Here is a 19,581-nt window from a genome sequence, read left to right as displayed (position 1 = left end):
ATTTTTCTGATACTCGAGAGGTATTGAGTCAACATTATTTACCTTAACAAATATCTTCAAATAATATAATATAGTTTAACCATATACAAGGTATAATAATTGTCTCGAATCACTAAGAACATAAGTAGTTATTTTTATTTCAACCCATTCTTATTCTAATAATTTTATATAGATGAAAGCTTATTGTTTATTGACTTTGAAACTACATGTGAAGGTCAAATTTACCTGGTATTGGTGTAGTAAGCTCCCCTTCTCCAACAATATTATCTATCCAACAATGCCAAATAATAACTGAAGACATGAAATAATTGCATGACGTTAATGACTTGACGGTTGGTGTATTTCCAATGAACATGTGCTCTGTGAAAGATTTTATAGCTCGATGTTTAATTGATTTCGTAACAGAGCTGATCACATAATTGTTAATTATGACCTTTAGACCATGAGCAGGGGACCATGTTATAATGACTTGGTGAACCTGGTGATAAATAAACTTTTCACGACTGAATTCAGTAAACCATGAATCTGTTGCTGTTGACACCATACAATGGATTTGTCCATAACGATAAACCATGGCTAATCCTGTTCCAGTAGCTTGCTCAGCCCCACTAGATATAATAACAGTATTTTCTTCTAGTTTGGTAAACATAATTGTAATCTTGATTGTCAGTCCACATGAACAGAGACTCAGATTTCCAAAACATAAATTGCTATGTACTCCAAGATCAATGTACTGGTTCGTATTATTGAAGTTAAATCCAAGTGAAGTATTTACATTGACTGTTCCATGTACAGTGGCATTGAACATCGACCCAATGATGGTTTGACTGTGTGGTATTTTCACAAAGTTCCATTCAAATTTAGGAATGTCCATTTTGGTTGTAGTTGGTGCTAATGTAGTGGTTGTTGGCATGGCTGTGAAAAAATATCAACATAGTTTAATTGCAACATAATTATACATATTTACAAAGCAATTAAATTTGATGTATCCATATCTTGACTTTTTTCATTGCATTAATTTATTAAAATTATTCATATAATTTGTCCAAATAGAAAAGTAAAAAAATTTCATTCTTTTTTTCTTTTTCTTTCTTAAAGTTTCAACACTTTTAAATTTCATATATTGCAGCAAACTAGAGTTCTCTCTATAAACATATGTTGAGTTGCTCCTGTTAACAAGGCTACAGTAGATAATCTAATTGTTTTCAAACATAGGTTATTTTTCACTTCACAATGGCAAATCTATAAAGTCACTACAATTTTGTTTTAATTCTTCAATACATTGTATGTCAATTAAATTCATTAAGCAGCAATGCATAAAGCACCTATTAGGGAGCAAACAAGGCAGCTAGTTTAAAATATTTAAAACAAAATAAATAAAATCTGAAATAAAATTGAGTGCATATGGCAAATACATTATACCTGGAAGAATTATATCAACAAATATGTATAAACAGTTTCATTTGCCCTTTATTAAATTCTGTATTAAGTTGGCAATGATTGTATAAAATAATGGAAGCATTGAATACAAAATACTGATCCAACAGAACTGAAATTAAGTACATAAACACAGCTGTTACATAATAGCAATACTATTTCAAACCATGCTAAGATTAGTAGTAGCTAAATATATAAAAGTTAAACAGTGCCGTTAAAAGGAAAATAGGTCAAAACATTCTGTTCAAAGATACCTTATTTTCAAAATAATTACTTTTGCATGTAGAGTAAAAAATATATAAAAACATTGCATTTCAACACTTATGGCCTTATGTCCCACTGGTTTCTCAACACTTAATCTGTCAACATATGTTTGTTCTGCCTAATAGAAGATCCCCCTTATTATATAGAAACTTTTGTTATAAACAATGATATAACATTTGCTCCTATTTGAACACTCTACATCCTTCACTCTGAAAGGAATAAATACCTAAATACTATATCCAGAAATAATAAAATGGATATTTCTTCCACTTGGAACTAAAACTATAAAGGACTTTCATTTCATGAAAAAATCAACTATCTTATCATAAAAGTAGCTTTTCTACACGATAAATTTCTTTTCTTTGCATTAATTCTATAGATAAATCAATAAACACACAATCAATTTCATGATTTTATTTCATTCAATATCAGGAATATAGTGTCAAAATGATTGTAGCGAAAAAGCAAAAACAGAACTCCTCTAAGTATATATATATCCATACTGCTTATATATTAGGAAGCAATCACACCTCAGTACCTGTAGTAAGTATTCCATGTTGTATGAGGACTTGATGAGATGCCTGCCAGATTGTTAGTCCTGTCAATTTCATTGATGTTGTGTAAGATACTGAATGAAATTTTCCTATTGTCAAGGAATGCTGAATTAATGTGTATTTGTGGGTTGTGGCATGTGTGGTAGATCCCACCTGGTGGCCATCAATAAATATTGTCAAACCATGAACCACACTCCATGATATCTGGTATTTATGCCACAAAGTGACATCTACTTTATATTTGTAATCTACTTTCCAAGTTTGGTTGTGAGTACTCATGTATCCATACAGGTGTCCATTATGGAAGTAAAGTGCCATACCAGTTCCATTCAAGTAGTGGTTGCTATTAGAGATAATCACTGTCTTCTGCTGCTGATTGACCTTGGTCAGACTGACATTGACCTTGATAGTAAATCCTGTCTGACAAACAGCTACATTGTTCAAACATCCAATGTTTGAATTATTACTGAATTCTACAAACTGATTGCTTCCATTCAGGACAAGAATTGAATTCTGCTCCAAATGTGGACTGCCATGGACAGATAAAGTGTAGGAAGATGTTGTTAAAATATTATGGCTGATAGCTATAAAACTGAAATGGTGTGTCTTGATGGCTTCTGAACTTATTGTTGCTATCGTACTTGGTATTGTTGTTTTTATGGGAGTTGTAGAAGTTGTTCCAGAAGTGGTTGTTGGTGATGATGTTGTCATCTGTGTTGCTTTTAAACTTGTTGGCTGTGTAGTACTTGATGTTGTTGAGGAAGTAATAGTTGGTTTAGAATCAGTAGTACTAACTGTAGATACACAATTATTGAAATAAGATTTTTTTCAAAACGAAAAATAATGGAGACAAACATAACTATGATTTAACTAGATTTAAATAAAACAATGAAATAAATTATTAGTCTTATATATTTTTCATTTAGCCAAGTCTTTGTTTTTTTTACTAATTCAGTCATACATGTATTATAATTATTTCCAGTTTAAAGTATCATTGAAATGTGCATTAATTATAAAAAAAAACATCTTTTGTTTACATTATGTAATTAAACATGAGTGGTATAAATCATGTAAAGTTGAATCCGATCGTTCTTATCTAAAATGCAATGTAAGATTACAAATAGCAAACACTCATAAGTAGGGAAAAGCTCAAAAACAGACAACCTGCATACATCTTAAATGTATACATCATGTGGAAATATGCTTACATCAAAAATGAGAATAGCACTGGTTTTGGTTTAGCAATTTAGTAAGTTTTCTTTTGTTTTCTCTAATAAAGATATCGGGTCAACAGCAAGTGCTTTTCACAAAAACAAACATTTTTTACATTTATCTTTGCAGTTTAAAGATCATTGTTCATATTTATAAAATTATCTCAAAGTATAGACTTGACAAATTAAGCTAGCATTTTGACTGCCATTTTGGAGCTAATTATCACCTTAAAAGCAAAAACACTTCTACATATATAAAATATTTACTGCCTATATTGAAGCAATCACCACTCAGTACCTGACGTAAGTATTCCCTGTTGTATGAGGACTTGATGAGATGCCTGCCAGATAGTTAATCCTGTCAATTTCATTGATGTTGTGTAAGATACTGAATGTAATTTTCCTATTGTCAAGGAATGCTGAATCAATGTGTATTTGTGGGTAGTGGCATGTGTGGTAGAAGCCACTTGATGGCCATCAATAAATATTGTCAAACCATGAGCCACACTCCATGATATCTGGTATTTATGCCACAAAGTGACATCTACTTTATATTTGTAATCCACTTTCCATGTTTGGTTGTGAGTACTCATGTATCCATAAAGATGTCCATTATAGAAATACAATGCCATTCCAGTTCCATTCAGGTATTGGTTGCTATTGGAGATAATCACTGTCTTCTGCTGCTGATTGACCTTGGTCAGACTGACATTGACCTTGATAGTAAATCCTGTCTGACAAACAGCTACATTGTTCAAACATCCAATGTTTGAATTATTACTGAATTCTACATATTGATTGCTTCCATTCAGGACAAGAACTGAATTCTGCTCCAAATGTGGACTTCCATGGACAGATAAGTTATAGGAAGATGTTGATAAAACATTATGGCTGATAGCTATAAAACTGAAATGGTGTGTCTTGATGGCTTCTGAACTTATTGTTTGTACAGTACTTGGTATTGTTGTGTCAATGGGAGTAGTAGAAGTTGTTCTAGAAGTGGTTGTTGATATAGATGTTATACTTGGACTTGATGTTGTGATCTTAGTTGTTGTAGAACTTTGTGCCAGTGTAGAACTTAGTGTTGCTGTAGGAGTTGTAGTTGGTGTAAAATCAGTAGTATCAACTGTAGATACACAATTATTGAAGTGAGTTCTTTTTCCAAAATAAATTCAATCAAGGCAATCAATACAACTATTAAAATTTTAAAAAATAAATAAGATACAATTAAGTCGTTATTCTTTAAATATTTTTTTTCTTTTAAAAAAGACTTATTGCTACTGTTTCTCTATAATATTTCAGTAAGCATTAAGAAGAATGACAATATGAATTAATTTGAATAATTAATTTTGAGTTACATCTAGTTATCAATTTTCCAGAAGTAACAATGTTAAGTAAAAGGAGAACATTGATGTAACAATTATACATACACTCATTATAATCTAACATGCAATTTATATTCACAACTGGCTAAAACTCAAAGGTAGGGAAAGGCTCCAAAACAGACAAGCCAAAAAATTAAAATATTTAACCATCATGTGGAAATTTGCTTATATACAAAATGATAAAAGAACAGATGTTGTTTTTATGCAGATCAGTAAGTTTTATTATTCCTTGTTTTTACTTGTTAAGACTTCAAGTCCTAGTAAATGAAAAGAGATTTTGATTAAATATGATTAACAGTACAGTTTATAGATCAGAGTCCATTGTTCTAAAATTCCACAAAGAAAAGTAGTTTACAGAATTGAGTTGGCCTTTTTGACTGCTATTTTTTGGAGCCAAATATCACCTCAAAGCAAAAAACACTTCTATCTATATTATATATTTACTGCCTATATCAAAGCAATCACACCTTAATACCTGTAGAGATTATTCCATGTTGTATTAGGACTTGGTGAGATGCCTGCCAGATCCTTAATGCTGTCAATTTCATTGATGTTGTGTAAGATACTGAATTTAGTTTTCCTATTGTCAGGGAATGATGAACTAATGTATATTTGTGGGTAGTGGCATGTGTGGTAGTTACCACCTGATGGCCATCAATAAATATTGTCAAACCATGTGCCACACTCCATGATATCTGGTATTTATGCCACGTAGTGACATCTACTTTATATTTGTAATTCCCTTTCCATGTTTGGTTGTGAGTACTCATGTATCCATACAGGTGTCCATTGTAGAAGTACACTGCCATACCAGTTCCATTCAGGTATTGGTTGCTATTGGAGATAATCACTGTCTTCTGCTGCTGATTGACCTTGATCAGACTGACATTGACCTTAATAGTAAATCCTGTCTGACAAACTGCTAAGTTGTTCAAACATCCAATGTTTGAATTATTACTAAATTCTACATACTGATTGCTTCCATTTAGGACCAGAACTGAATTCTGCTCCAAATGTGGATTTCCATGGACAGATAAGTTATAGGAAGATGTTGTTAAAATATTATGGCTGATTGCAATAAAACCAAAATGATGTGTCTTGATAACCTCTGAACTTGTTGTTGCTATTGTACTTGGTATTGTTGTTTTTATTGGAGTTGTAGGCGTTGTTTCAAAAATTGTTGTTGACATTGATGTTATACTTGGTGTTGATGTTGTTATCTGTGTTGCTACAGAACTTGTTGGCAGTTTAGAACTTAATGTTGTTGTAGAATCAGAAGTACCAGCTGTAGATACACAATTATCAAAGTAAGATCTTTTTTCAAAAAAAAACACTAGAAGATGAACATATTCAAATTTAAATAAAAATGAATGAAATATAGTATTCTACTTTAATTCATTTTTCATTTGAAATAAGACCTAATTTTCTCTACTGTTTCCTTCATATTACCATTCAAAATCACGGAAATGTGAATAATTAATTAGAAAAAAATCAACTTTCATTTACATTTAATTATTAATATATTAACAGTATTAATCATCTCAAATTTATTTTGTCTAACAAGCACCAAGATTATAAATTAATGGCCATAAAATCTAAGGTAGGGAAAGGTTCCAAGACATACAACACTGATACTAAACAAAAATTACATCATGTAAAAATGTGCTTCATTAACAAAGTACAGATTGTGCTTTTTAAGCAGCTTAGTACGTTTTCCATAGTTTTTACTTATTCAGAATTTGATGTCATGCTTGAAGATCATCTCAAGTGCTATTTACAGAGACGTTATCTAATCAATGCAATAAATCATTCAGTTTACAGATAAATAATCACAGTTCTTAAAATTTCCTCTATAAAATTAAGCAATTATTTTTGACTGCTGTTTTGGAACCAACAAAGCAAAATCACATCTAATGATATATACACTGCTAAAATGAAGAAGGTGATCACAGTATATTTTCTAATACTGCTTTGGAACCAAATATCACCTAAAAAGCAAAGTCACATCTAATGATATATATATATATATATATTGCATGCATGGTAAAAAGCAATCACACCTCAATACCTGTAGTAAGTATTCCCTGGTGTATGAGGACTTGATGAGATGCCTGCCAGATCGTTAATCCTGTCAATTTCATTGATGTTGTGTAAGACACTGAATGTAGCTTTCCTATTGTTAAGGAATGATGAATTAAGGTATATTTGTGGCTGGTGGCATGTGTGGTAGATGCCACTTGATGGCCATCAATAAATATTGTCAATCCATGGGTCACACTCCATGATATCTGGTATTTATGATACTTGTTCATATCTACTTCATATTTGTAATCAACTTTCCATGTTTTGTTGTGAGTACTCATGTATCCATATAGATGTCCATTAAAGAAGTACAGTGCCATACCAGTTCCATTCAAGTATTGGTTGCTATTGGAGATAATCACTGTCTTCTGCTGCTGAATGACCTTGGTTAGACTAACATCGACCTCAACAGTAAATCCTGACTGACAAACTGCCAGGTTGTTCAGACAGCCAATGTTTGAATTGTTACTGAATTCTACATACTGATTGCTTCCATTAAGTATCAACACAGGGTTCTTAGTAAAAGAGTGGTTCTCCAAATGTGGTTGTCCATATACAGATAAATTGAAAGCAGTTGTAGTCAGAACATTATGACCAATTTTTATAAAGGTGAAGTGGTATGCTGTATAGAAGATAAAACAACATTTAATTTTCATGCAATCCTTTTTTTATAAATGAGGTTTTAATCAACAAAACAACAAAACAACAAAATAAAAATGAAAATATACTCACCATATTCGAATTATATTGAAAATAATAAATGCATCATGAAGTAAAGTGAAACCAATAAAGTGAAACCAATGGGTATCTCAGCTATAACAACTGCAAGACAACCTGTATACTACTTTGTTGTGAAAAATAGTGCAATGTAAGGTACGGATGTTGGCATTGTACAAGTTGAGAATATATACATCATGCAGAATATATTGAATTAAATGACTATATTACAGAAGTAAAAGATGTGTGCTGTGATGTAGTTCTATAATGCTACAGATAATTTTATTCATTTGGGTTACAACACAATTATATTCCTTACCATCTATACCTAAACATTTTTGTAATTTATTTAAAAGAAATGAGCAAATAAATTGTATCAGAACAACAGATATCTTATTTTAAATTTGATTTGAAATAGAGTTCCTACCTTAAACTTTTATAGTTAAACTTCTCAATGTGAATTATTTTGTGACTGGTTGTCGTTTTAAATAAAACAAATTTTAGATATACTTGTTTTAACAAACTAAATTAAAAGGAAATCTGTTCAGTAAGTTTAATCTTGCTACATAATTTCTTTTCCTTTTTCTTTAAACTTCTACCTAAATTTTCAATAAGTCACTTATTCTTTTATTTCTCTAAAGATTTGATAGATAAATATAAGCTTTGAATAAAGATTTTCAGCACCTTTTCAAATTATAATTTGATAAAACATAAAAAAAAAATTATGTGCTTGAAAGGTACAAAGAGGATGTCTTCAAAGAGATAGTTGAGACTTATTTGCTCTGTATTAGTGCTTTTCGAGAAAACAGAAACTATATTGTTTAAAAACATATTGACAAATTACAGATAATTGATATTTTCCCTTGTAAATATATAACCGAGATTATCTGGTGTGAAGTAGAATTTAGCTTTTGTGCCAACTACAATGTAGAGATGTAAAATATTTTACAGTGAGAGAACAAAAAAGCCATGCTTTATTATAATAAAATCTTACCAGTTGTTGTAGGTGGCACTGTTGGAAATTCTGAAGAAGAAAATAATGGATTATCAACTAACTCAACTAGGGGAGATAATTATTTCTTAAGCTCTTATATTAGTGTACAAATAATATCTAAATTATCTCCCTTTGGTAACTGGTTCAGACAAGATAATTGAATTGCACACCTACCAATGTACTAAATTTTTATAAGTGATATAAAAGCAAAAGGCATACAAACTTATTCAAAGCATGAAACACCCTATCATTTTTTTGAAAATTGGCCTGTTTATTGCAAAAACTTACAAAATCTGTGGTCAAATGATTTAAAGGAGTAGGTTCAGTAAGACCCCTTTTTGGCCCAAAATATAGCAGTTTTACAAAAATGTTAAAATGTTAACTTTTAGTTATTTATTGGAATGTAGAATGCTTCATAAATATGGGCTGTTTTTTGACAATGCAATGCACATATATCAGATACTAGCCTTAATAAGTCATGCTATATTACTGAAATCTTCACAATTTTAGCATTTTAGTTAAAGTTTAGACGGTTTCTGTCTAAAATGAAAGTGGCCGCATTTGTGTTCATTCTTAATATTGAAATGTAAGTTTTATTTAATAACAATAACATATATAAAGGTTAAAATTTTGAGGATGAACACGGATGCGGCCACTTTCATTTTTGACAAAAATCGTCTGAAAAGTGACATTTTTTGTTTTTTTTGATAGATTTTTCATAGTTAAGCTTGAATCGAAGCGTTTTTAATGACTAAATCAGTTAAAATCTTTCACATAAACTAATTGAATCATTTGAAATAGACACTTAAGTGTTTAAAAAGTGTCCAAAATCAAACGTCAGATGAACTTGAAATTTGAGGCCAAAATCGGCCCTTACTGGACCTACTCCTTTGTTGATGAAATATGTGTCTGGAATTGAAAATTTGAGACCGGATATCCTTGGTGAGTTAATTTCCATGTTTTACTTAACAGATTGATTTTTTTCATTCATGTTTCAGTGGTTGGAATGGAGGTTGGATATGTTTAAATTCAGATATTCTGCTGGAAACCCCATCTGCCTGAAATAATTTTTGTAACATTACACCATAAATAAATATACCTACCTGTAATACAGGTGTTGTTGATTAAAACATCCCTGGAAGCAGTCCAGGTGTACAGGTTTCTAACTTCCATCAATGATGTCTCACTATAACCTGGAGTTGTGGCAATAAGTAATGGAAATGTCCCAGGCTGAGCAGGATTAGGGAGCTGAATAGTGTGTTCCATGAAGATGTGACCATCTAAATAAACAACAAACCCATCTTTCTTGTTCCATGATACTTGATAAGAGTGCCAATCTCCAGCTTTCACATTCAGCTTGCTCTTAGCTGTCCAGAGAGTTTTATCTTTCTTTGCAGCACAATAGAGTTCCCCATGCCACAGATAGAGAGCAAGGCCAGAATTGTTGACTTTATCACCACCACTGGAGAAAATGTACCTTTTATTGGTAGAATTCATATCCAGCCATTTAATTTCCAAACTAAGTGTAAATCCACTCTCGCACTTAGTCATGTCTTGTATACATTCTATACCTTTGTTGGGTAGTTCTACATATTGACCTGTTGTGTTCAGGATGAGTACAGCATGTCCATTATTTTCTGGTCTTATTGTTGGATTTTTGTACACAGTAAAATTATACTCAGGTGTAACAAGAACATTGCCTTTAATCTCCATGAAGTCAAATTTCTTTTCTCTAGCTCCACAAGAAAACACTGAGAGAAAAAAAGTAAGAAAATTATCTTCTTAAAATGAATGCGATTAACATTTCACTAATATTTTCTATACATTTGTACCAATATATATGATCTAAAAAAAAAAAAGTAAGATAACCTAAGAAATATATACAGATTATCAAATTAGATTAACAGTAACAGTTTTTTATGATAAGAGTTTCTGTCATATTTAGAATGAGAACATATCAAAGTGTGTGAATACAAATTATGCTTCTTATGTGTAAATCTGAATGTCTGAAATTTTTCAAATGTCTGTAAGTTATGATTTAGATGTAGATAAGGGTATACTTGACCTATAATTGTTAACTTTTATACATTGTGACTTCAATACTTCAATATACCCAAACATAGGCGGATCCAGGGGGCATGCCCTCCCCCACCCCACCCTCTTTCATGGGAAAAATTTTGTTGATTATATAGGGAATCACTGAAGCATGACTGGGGAGGGTCCCCCATATGAAAAGTTCTAGATCTGCCACTGCCAAAGAATCTGTATCAGTGATCTTGTATTTTTCCTTAATGCCATTTTCTTACTAACATTCATACCATCTTACTAACATTAAAACCATCTAACTAACTTTAATACCATCTTACTAACATTCATACCATCTTACTAACATTAATACCATCTTACTAACATTCATACCATCTTACTAACATTAATACCATCTTACTAACATTAATACCATCTTACTAACATTCATACCATCTTACTAACATTAATACCATTTCTCTTTTATTCAACTTATATTATACATACATACATCAAGTTATTAGACACCTGGTTCATGGTATGCAGTTAAAAAGTAGCTGTCACATGATGTCTTTTGGCCATATTTCTCAAAGTTGGACGTTAAGTGGCACAAAGTCAAATTAAGCATAATAGTCTGTTGTCTGATTTGATATAAACTGACTTAATTTTTTCAGCGATTTGCATATAGGGTTAGAATATCTGTCCAGCCATAAATAATATGAAATATGAAAATCATGATAATATGAATATGAATATGAACATGTACATAATACAAATAAATAACAGCATCATTGCCAATTTTTTATTTATACAGTAAAGAAAGCATTACAAAGGGTTTGTGGTATAGTTTACATGAGAGGAAAAATTTCATATATAATACTATTACCAACTAATTTTTTGTGAGCGATTTATTTTCCAACTTTCGAGAGTAGAAAGAAGACATGATAATTAATTATTACCAATATGTTAAAGTTGAATCTATCACCATCTAGCTATATTAAGTGATTTTGAAAAATCTCAAAATTAAATCGCTGTAAAATGGGCTAGAAAGGTTTAAATGTGATGTAAAATATCTGCAAAAATATTGTATCAGCAAATATAAGTTGGTTTACAGTACAAGGAAATATGCAATATGTTGTGGGAACAGGGCTGTTATTGCTTTTCTTTATAATTACAATTGTTGGAAGGTACTCAACAATTACAAGTACACATTGTCAAGCAATGGACAGTATTGAGCATCAACTATAGTTTTTATTATTATTCAATAACTTCTATAACTGTTTCAAGTCAACGAGAATCACAGCATGCAGTGAGACCATTCATTCACTCTAGTTTGTAGATAAAGACTTATATGTAAGAATCCTGGATTTGTTTTTCTTATACCAATAGCATTTTGTATACTATCATTATCACAAGAATTTCTCTTTTTGCCCTTTCTATCATAGTATTTGCAAAGACAAATTTGCCCTTCTTACTACTCCCAGAGAAACTTGATCCTTTCGTGCTTAATCAAATGTAGCTCCTGTTTTCACCAATACCCATTCTGATCATGAAAGATGAATTCTATGTTTGTTCTAAATTTACCATAATAGAATGAGTTATAAGTTTTTCAAGAGATAACATGATATGATATAAGTGCTAAAATCTAAGGTTAATTTAAACTATCCAAACTTTTCGCCTTTATATTCTATATGGGATATATTCAATATCAAAGAACTGTATGCTTGTGAAAATACCTGTTGTCATTTGATTTGTTGTTACTGTTGTAGTTGGTTCTTCAGTTGTCATGGCAACAGTAGTTGTAGGTGTAGGAGATGTATGGGTTGTTGCTGATACTGCAGCTGCAAAGAAAATGTGGAATAAAGAAAATGTTACAATGAAAGGTTGTCGTCTATTAATTATATGAAAAAAACATGACCTTAAGACTTAAGTAACAAATTTTGATTTCCTATAGTCAAATTACCATAATGATTATATGAATCTTAAAAATGTACATTGTAATATCTGTAAAATGTTTAACTTATAATCTAGTCACAGTATTCTTTTTTTTATTTAATCAAGATAAAACTACTGTGCAATTTGATTACTGTGAAAACAAAAACAAATATACAAAAATAATTTGAAACTGTAAAGTTCAGCCACAAAATTTACTCCAAGTTCAACTACCTATCACAAATGAAAAGTATGTTGTTTTTTCTGCTTTTGCCATAATATCCATAAGGCTTAAAATACATTAAAAAAAAATATCATCTTAACTATTAACATAAATTAATCACACTAATAACTTTACATAAACATGCAGGCAGGATTGAGGAACCATTGTACATATATGTACTGTTTTACTTTTCTATTCTTTTACTATGGATAGAGAGGTGACTGTCAGGCATTTCAATTTTGGAGCAATTCAATTGATGGGGAAATAGTCATAATGGTCTGTTGAGATAGATTTAGATAATATTACTTTATTGTTTTTCATTACACATAATAGGAGTAAAGACCGAAACCAATTACTAGTAAATTCAATTATCTTTTAATATTTAATCTTACATGTGACTATTCCTGCTACAACTAAACTAGCTCTGTTAGCATCGACAGTTTTAAATCCCTCCACTTTCATTGAGATATGAGTTGGTGACTGTGTATACCCATGTCCAATGGCTATCTGTTTTACAATTGTGGCTTGATGAGGGACTGGTTGAGTTACGGATCCTACTAATTTACCATTGTCCACCAGTTCACAGCCAAGATTTTGATTCCAAGATAGTTCTAGATGGTGCCATACATTCAGAGTCAGTTTGTGTGGTATTACCAAATGCCATGTTTTTGTTGATGTACTAACAACAAAGTGTATGTTTCCCCTTAGGTAGTACAGTGCTATTCCCTTTGTGTTCGGCAAGTTCCCACCACTGGATATTATGTATGTGTTGTCTGTTAGCGTAGTAAAATGAACATTGGTTGTAATCGTAAAACCATTTGTACATTTATCCAAATCACTTAAACAAGAAGTGAAGCCAGTTTTATCTATGACAAGGTATTGACTGCTACTGGTAATGTGAATAGCTTGACCAGTTGTAGTAGTGACCAGTGTTGGATTCCCATGGACAGTAAACTTGATAGTGGTTGTTGTCTGCAGGATCTGATGTGCAATAGTCTGGAATCCAGCATTCAGAGTCAACAACTGGTTGGCTGAAAAAAAAGGGATTCAATGATTTCTACATTATTGTTTACACAAAATTATTCATACAAACGAGGTAAAATGGAAATTGATAGATTTCAAATACTAGCCTAATTTTCACTAATGATCTATTTTTAAAATCAAAATAGTTCCAATAAAATTCAAAATGTTTTGTTTTTTTAAAGAATTAGTACTGCTAACAAATCATTGATAGTCTGTTATATTCATTTGCAACTTTTCAATATTTTATCATCCTGAATATTCCTGAAGTGTTTTCTGCTGGACAATCAATTAATCTAGGCTCTTTAATAGCATTATAGAGCCTGACAGTTAACAGTTTCTATTTGTTCTGACTTTGTTGCCCTTTTGATTTTGTGATGTGGTGTTTCTTCAGTAAATAACATCAACCCCCCCTCGCCCTCTAAACAAATCTTCTTTAATTCACAGAGCTGTACATGCCATAGCAATTTTTTGTGAATAGACAGTTGTCTATATGTTCACACTAGTTGCCATAATACCATGTTTACAAACACCCTTTGCATAATTGACCTGTATTTACCTGTATGTTCACATCTGGCTCCATAGTAACCTCGTGTGCAGAGACATATATTTTCTCCCATGCAAGATCCACCGTTCAGGCAATAACCAGCTGAACAAAGTCCTGTAAAATACAAAGATGATGTTATTTTGGATAGCACACTTTATTTAGTTGTGAACTTCATCCAACTTCTTGATAAAATTCTGATTCAACAAACCTACTGTCTAAAATTTCTTTTCATTTTAAATAGGGCACTATTCTTTTTATTTTAATTATGTAAAGGGAATCCACATTTTTTACATAACTCATTCAAAACTGCTTAATCAATAATACCAATACCAAAATTTACCGCACATTTTCCTCAATTGTGACTAAGTACATCACCAAAAACAAATAATCACAAAATGTTTGTCTGTCAAGATCAAATCAATTGGTGCCATGAGTAGAGAAGAACCAGCCCACCATCTAAGTAGCACCTGATATCACTCAGATTTAGGTTGAGGTTGGCATTGATCAATCTTTCTATGGTGTATTTTAGACTTGCATTGCTGTTGTATTTCTTTTAGAACACTGTGTGATTGTTTTCCTGGATTTATGACTTTTAAATTGTCCCTTTGGTGTCTTTGACTGCCTCTTTTCACAGTGAAGATATCTTCTTTATATGATGCGTATACCATACACCACCATTTTCATCACAATTTGAAAGACAACTCTTTTTATTGTTACTGATTATAATTAATTAAAATTGAGAATGGAAATGGGGAATGTGCCAAAGAGACAACAACCCGACCATAGAAAAAAACAACAGCAGAAGGTCACCAACAGGTCTTCAATGTAGCAAGAAATTCCTGCAACCGGAGGCGTCCTACAGCTGGCCCCTAAACAATTATATACTAGTTCAGTGATAATGAACGCCATACTAATTTCCAAATTGTACACAAGAAACTAAAATTAAAATAATACAAGACTACTAACAAAGGCCAGAGGCTCCTGACTTGGGACAGGCGCAAAAATGTGGCGGGGTTAAACAGATCTCAACCCTCCCCCTATACCTCTAGCCAATGTAGAAAAGTAAACGCATAACAATACGCACATTAAAATTCAGAAATTAAGAATATTTATTTTCTACATACCTTTTGGATCACATCCTAGAACTTCAAATCTAATGCAAGGTTCCTTCTTGGATGACAATGGTAAGATACGAATAGCATTAGCTACAATCGATGGCTGTAGACTAATTGAGTAGTACAGAGTGTCATTGTAAATAGAAGGAACATCCTAAAAACAATGAAAATGAGTTTGTATTGGCCAAAGAAATACTAATTGTTTTGCTTAATACTTAAAATACTGCAAAAGCAAAAGGAAAGATTGTATGATTTAAGATTGTATGATTTAAGCATATCAAAACCTGAATACTGCTTTTAAAGAAGTGAAAAAATATATACTGTAATTTGAATTAATATCATATGAACTAAGGAAGTCACAGGTTATCTTAAATAATGTAAATGGATAAAGATAGTAAATAATTGATTGTTGTGATGTCTTTGGACACAACCCCCTTTACTCCATAATGATCCCTTTTGATCCCTGTGTAGCACCTCAGGTGAAACGCTTTGATTTCGAAATGTCTGCATCATACTTAACAATACTTGTATCCAATATGAAAAGAATATTCATAAGAATATCTGACTTTAATTTATTTGATGAAGTATTTGTTTTTTGCAATGAATTAATACTTACAAGCATATTTTGAGAATTTTATAGACAAATTCTATGTGAAAGAAGTATGCCAAATAAAAATCCATTAAGAAAAGGGTTAACATTCAGTGGCAGATATTTCATACAAATCTTTAAGTATTAGAAAAAATAAAACCAGCATTAACTAGTTCGGTTCGAAAAGTGAGTCTAGGTCAAAATTGCACCTTTAAACAAGGGAAGTAATGACCCACAATAGAGTTGATGCAGTTTGCAATGGCATGGCATCATCACACAATTACCACGATAAATGCAATGTTTCAATTTATACCAGTATCATATCAAATGTTTCATTTTATTAGATGTTGCTCCGTATTTATACATCCAAAGCAACACAGCCAAACAAACAACTTGCACATAATAACCTTACTCACTTACCACCTGAGGTCAACATAAAAAGGTTAATGTTGAGACATTATGATAATGTTTTATAGATATCTATTTGGGGAAAAAATAATCTGGATTTGTACCTTTGCAAATGTCCTCCATGACTTAACAGGATCAAGAGCTGACCAGAATTGTAATTCAAAGGACTTCATATATTCTGTTGGAGCAGTTGCTCGTGGATACCACGGGTATATAAAGTCAAGAGCAGAAACTGTTTGTGGTTTAACAAAGCTGACTTCGTACCAAGGATTTGTATCCCCAACAGCAGGGCACCAGGCTCCGCCATTTTGTCCTGAACAACAACCATGCCTGGCTTTCTCCTTACCATGACCTGGTTTACTGGAGGAAACAGATAATGCACTGTCTGGTATTCCGCTATTAGCCATACCAAGTGGAGACATACATGCTTTAAAGTAAATTTTAATCATTAACAAAAAATTGTGGAACAAGGTTCTAATAAATTCAGTGTTTTACTAAAAACTTTCAAACCAAAAAATTAAGCAACTAATAATTGACATGAAAAGTAGATATCTGTAAATAAAAGTTATTAAGACATTATAAAACTTCCTCAGGAAAAGATTTTAGTCAAACAATAAAAGTAGCAGACATATAATAAACACAAGGTTTTAAAATTCAATATCATGAAAATAATTGATTTTTTTAAAATCAAGGTATTATCTTATCTCAGTAATAAATATATGTCAAGAAAAATTCATATGTTCATCTTGACTGGTACTTGCCTATCAGTATCATGAAAAGACTTAAAGCATTACAACACCAGACATTTAAATGAATTACATTTATTACTTGCAATACTTATACATTGTATGTATATATATTTGAATAATCCAGGTTTAAAGCAATCTTTTAGGGGAGTTTCCAGTGTGTCACTTTGCTAATGATACTTTTATAGATATAATATATTAATTCTACTAAATTATAAACCGCTTTCCTTGACAACTCAAAGTAAATTAGAATTTTAAGCTTCTTTATGGGGTTTTACTCTTTCATGTATATGGTAGTATTGTTTTCTTTTTATATTCATACACAATATCAAAATACCATGTTTGTGGTTAATACCATCTGTTAAACTTCATGTACTTATAAATGTGCATACATGTACAGTATTATTGGTGATTCTTATTATCCCTTCATATATTATGCCTTGCTACCTATAAAATTTCATCTCTCAGTAGTAAATCTTGATAGATATTATTTCATTGTTCAAAACCATGCTTAAAAGTTCATGCCACTTAAATCTACTCCTTGTGTAAGGGTCAGTGCCAAAAGCAACTGTGCAAAACTTCTTTTTGTTGATTTTCACTATGTCAATGACTGGTAAATTTCAGCATTCATTTCTTTTCACAGAATGTAATTACCGGCAATCATAGGACATGTTTATAGATTCAAATTCAATCCAACATAAATTCACGATTTCAAATCTTAATTAAATATTTACCTCCACTGTGAGAAACTGAAAAGAAATCATTTGATTGATTACTATGCTGATAATGCAGCTAACACCATCTTGTCATAAAGAAGACAGTATGGCCATGTTGGATTAATATACTGTGGATTCATTTAATTTCGTGGGTATCAATTTTCGTGGATTGTTAAAACATGCATTTTCATGGATATTTGGTCCCAGACCACAATTATTTCGTAGTGCATTTCTTTTAAAAATAAATGACATAAATGAAAATTAAAAAAATCTCACCTCCAATTTCTCAATGAAATTTTTAGTGTGTTGTACTACTTTTGGGACAAATTATATCAAAATTATTGAAAACTTTTTGGACAATTTTATGTTTAGGGCGTCTTGAAATCTTTGGATAGCTTCCGAAGTGCTAATTTTTAACCTTTTTCAGCTGGACCAAATCACTACTTTCCTTTAAAATTCTGGACCCAGTGTAATTTCACCCCCCTCCTTGCAATTTGAGGCATTAAACAATAACATGGACAAATAAATTTGGAATGGGGAATAAAAATTAATGGCAAGTACAAATGTAACCCACTGACAACACTAGGTACTATATTTGTGAACAACGAAAATCAAGGGACGACAATTGTGGTCTAGGACCATTTGATTTCGTGGTTTTGACCATCTCTGCATACAAAGATCTACAAAGCCTATTGAAAATATGTTATTGATTGAACATTTGAATTTGTGGTTCACCTGTAGCCCACGAAACCCACAAAAATTTGTATCAATGAATAATAATGAATCCACAGTAATTGTAAAATATAAGTTTAAAATAAATCATCAATGATTTCTGAGTAATAAATAAAATGAGACAGAGAGTGATTCATAAGGTCTAGGTGACTATTATTACAGAAATTGTTCCTTCCCAGACGGTTTTCAGGAAAATGTGCTACTTACAGATACATAATACCATGGGCTCTTTCTAACAAATGAAGTAACTACCGGTAACAAAAACATTCCATATTTAACTAATCACAAAATAGTCATGATCTTATAATATATAAAACTGCAGTGTAAATCTGTATTCCTGAGCTGAGCATGAAACTTCTTATTCATAAAATTCAAGAGAAATAGAGTGGTAAACCTAATACAAAGTGTATACAAAACTTACTGGCTTTCTCACATAACTGTCCTTCAAAACCTCTGGCACAGGCACAAGTCTCTTCATAAACACATGTACCTCCATTCTGGCATCCTTGAGGACATAACTCTACAAACATTACAAAGATTAGGTAATTAATGATATACAACGTAATTATTAATAACTAGTAATATGTGTTGAATCACAATTTCAGTGATTCAAAATTTACTTAATGTATTTTATAACTAGACATCATCGAGATAGGAGCCATCTCTGTGTTAAACCTATAATGATATAACTTTAAAAAATAAATACCCAAATTGTCAACAACAAATGTCAAACTAATCAAATGTTGAAGTAAATTATTGTTTGCATTTTTATCAAGGAAAATAATTACCTCACATATATTGAAACATGGTATGTATTGTCCAGGTTGATTCATTGAAAGAATGACCTTTTGTTCTGAAATTTTTTTTTCTCCATATAGGTATAT

General features: G+C 31.4%; 1 protein-coding gene across 1 annotated transcript in view; it reads right to left on the bottom strand.

The window, feature by feature from the left end:
• Positions 1 to 19,581, bottom strand: part of LOC143071010 (uncharacterized) — a 71,579-nt gene that overhangs the window by 21,505 nt on the left and 30,493 nt on the right. Inside the window, exons 6-19 of the mRNA XM_076245100.1 lie at positions 19,119 to 19,217; positions 17,984 to 17,998; positions 16,608 to 16,930; positions 15,516 to 15,660; positions 14,404 to 14,505; positions 13,217 to 13,855; positions 12,406 to 12,510; positions 9,748 to 10,395; positions 8,645 to 8,674; positions 6,920 to 7,555; positions 5,327 to 6,136; positions 3,765 to 4,592; positions 2,240 to 3,049; positions 226 to 915 (exon numbers count right to left, since the gene is read on the bottom strand). Coding sequence (XP_076101215.1) covers positions 226 to 915; positions 2,240 to 3,049; positions 3,765 to 4,592; positions 5,327 to 6,136; positions 6,920 to 7,555; positions 8,645 to 8,674; positions 9,748 to 10,395; positions 12,406 to 12,510; positions 13,217 to 13,855; positions 14,404 to 14,505; positions 15,516 to 15,660; positions 16,608 to 16,930; positions 17,984 to 17,998; positions 19,119 to 19,217 — 5,880 coding nt within the window. The remainder of the gene's footprint in view (positions 1 to 225; positions 916 to 2,239; positions 3,050 to 3,764; positions 4,593 to 5,326; positions 6,137 to 6,919; positions 7,556 to 8,644; positions 8,675 to 9,747; positions 10,396 to 12,405; positions 12,511 to 13,216; positions 13,856 to 14,403; positions 14,506 to 15,515; positions 15,661 to 16,607; positions 16,931 to 17,983; positions 17,999 to 19,118; positions 19,218 to 19,581) is intronic.

This window comes from Mytilus galloprovincialis, chromosome 4, assembly GCF_965363235.1.
Source record: "Mytilus galloprovincialis chromosome 4, xbMytGall1.hap1.1, whole genome shotgun sequence".
NCBI classification, from domain to species: Eukaryota; Metazoa; Mollusca; class Bivalvia; order Mytilida; family Mytilidae; genus Mytilus; species Mytilus galloprovincialis.
This window is presented reverse-complemented; position numbering and strand designations above follow the sequence as displayed.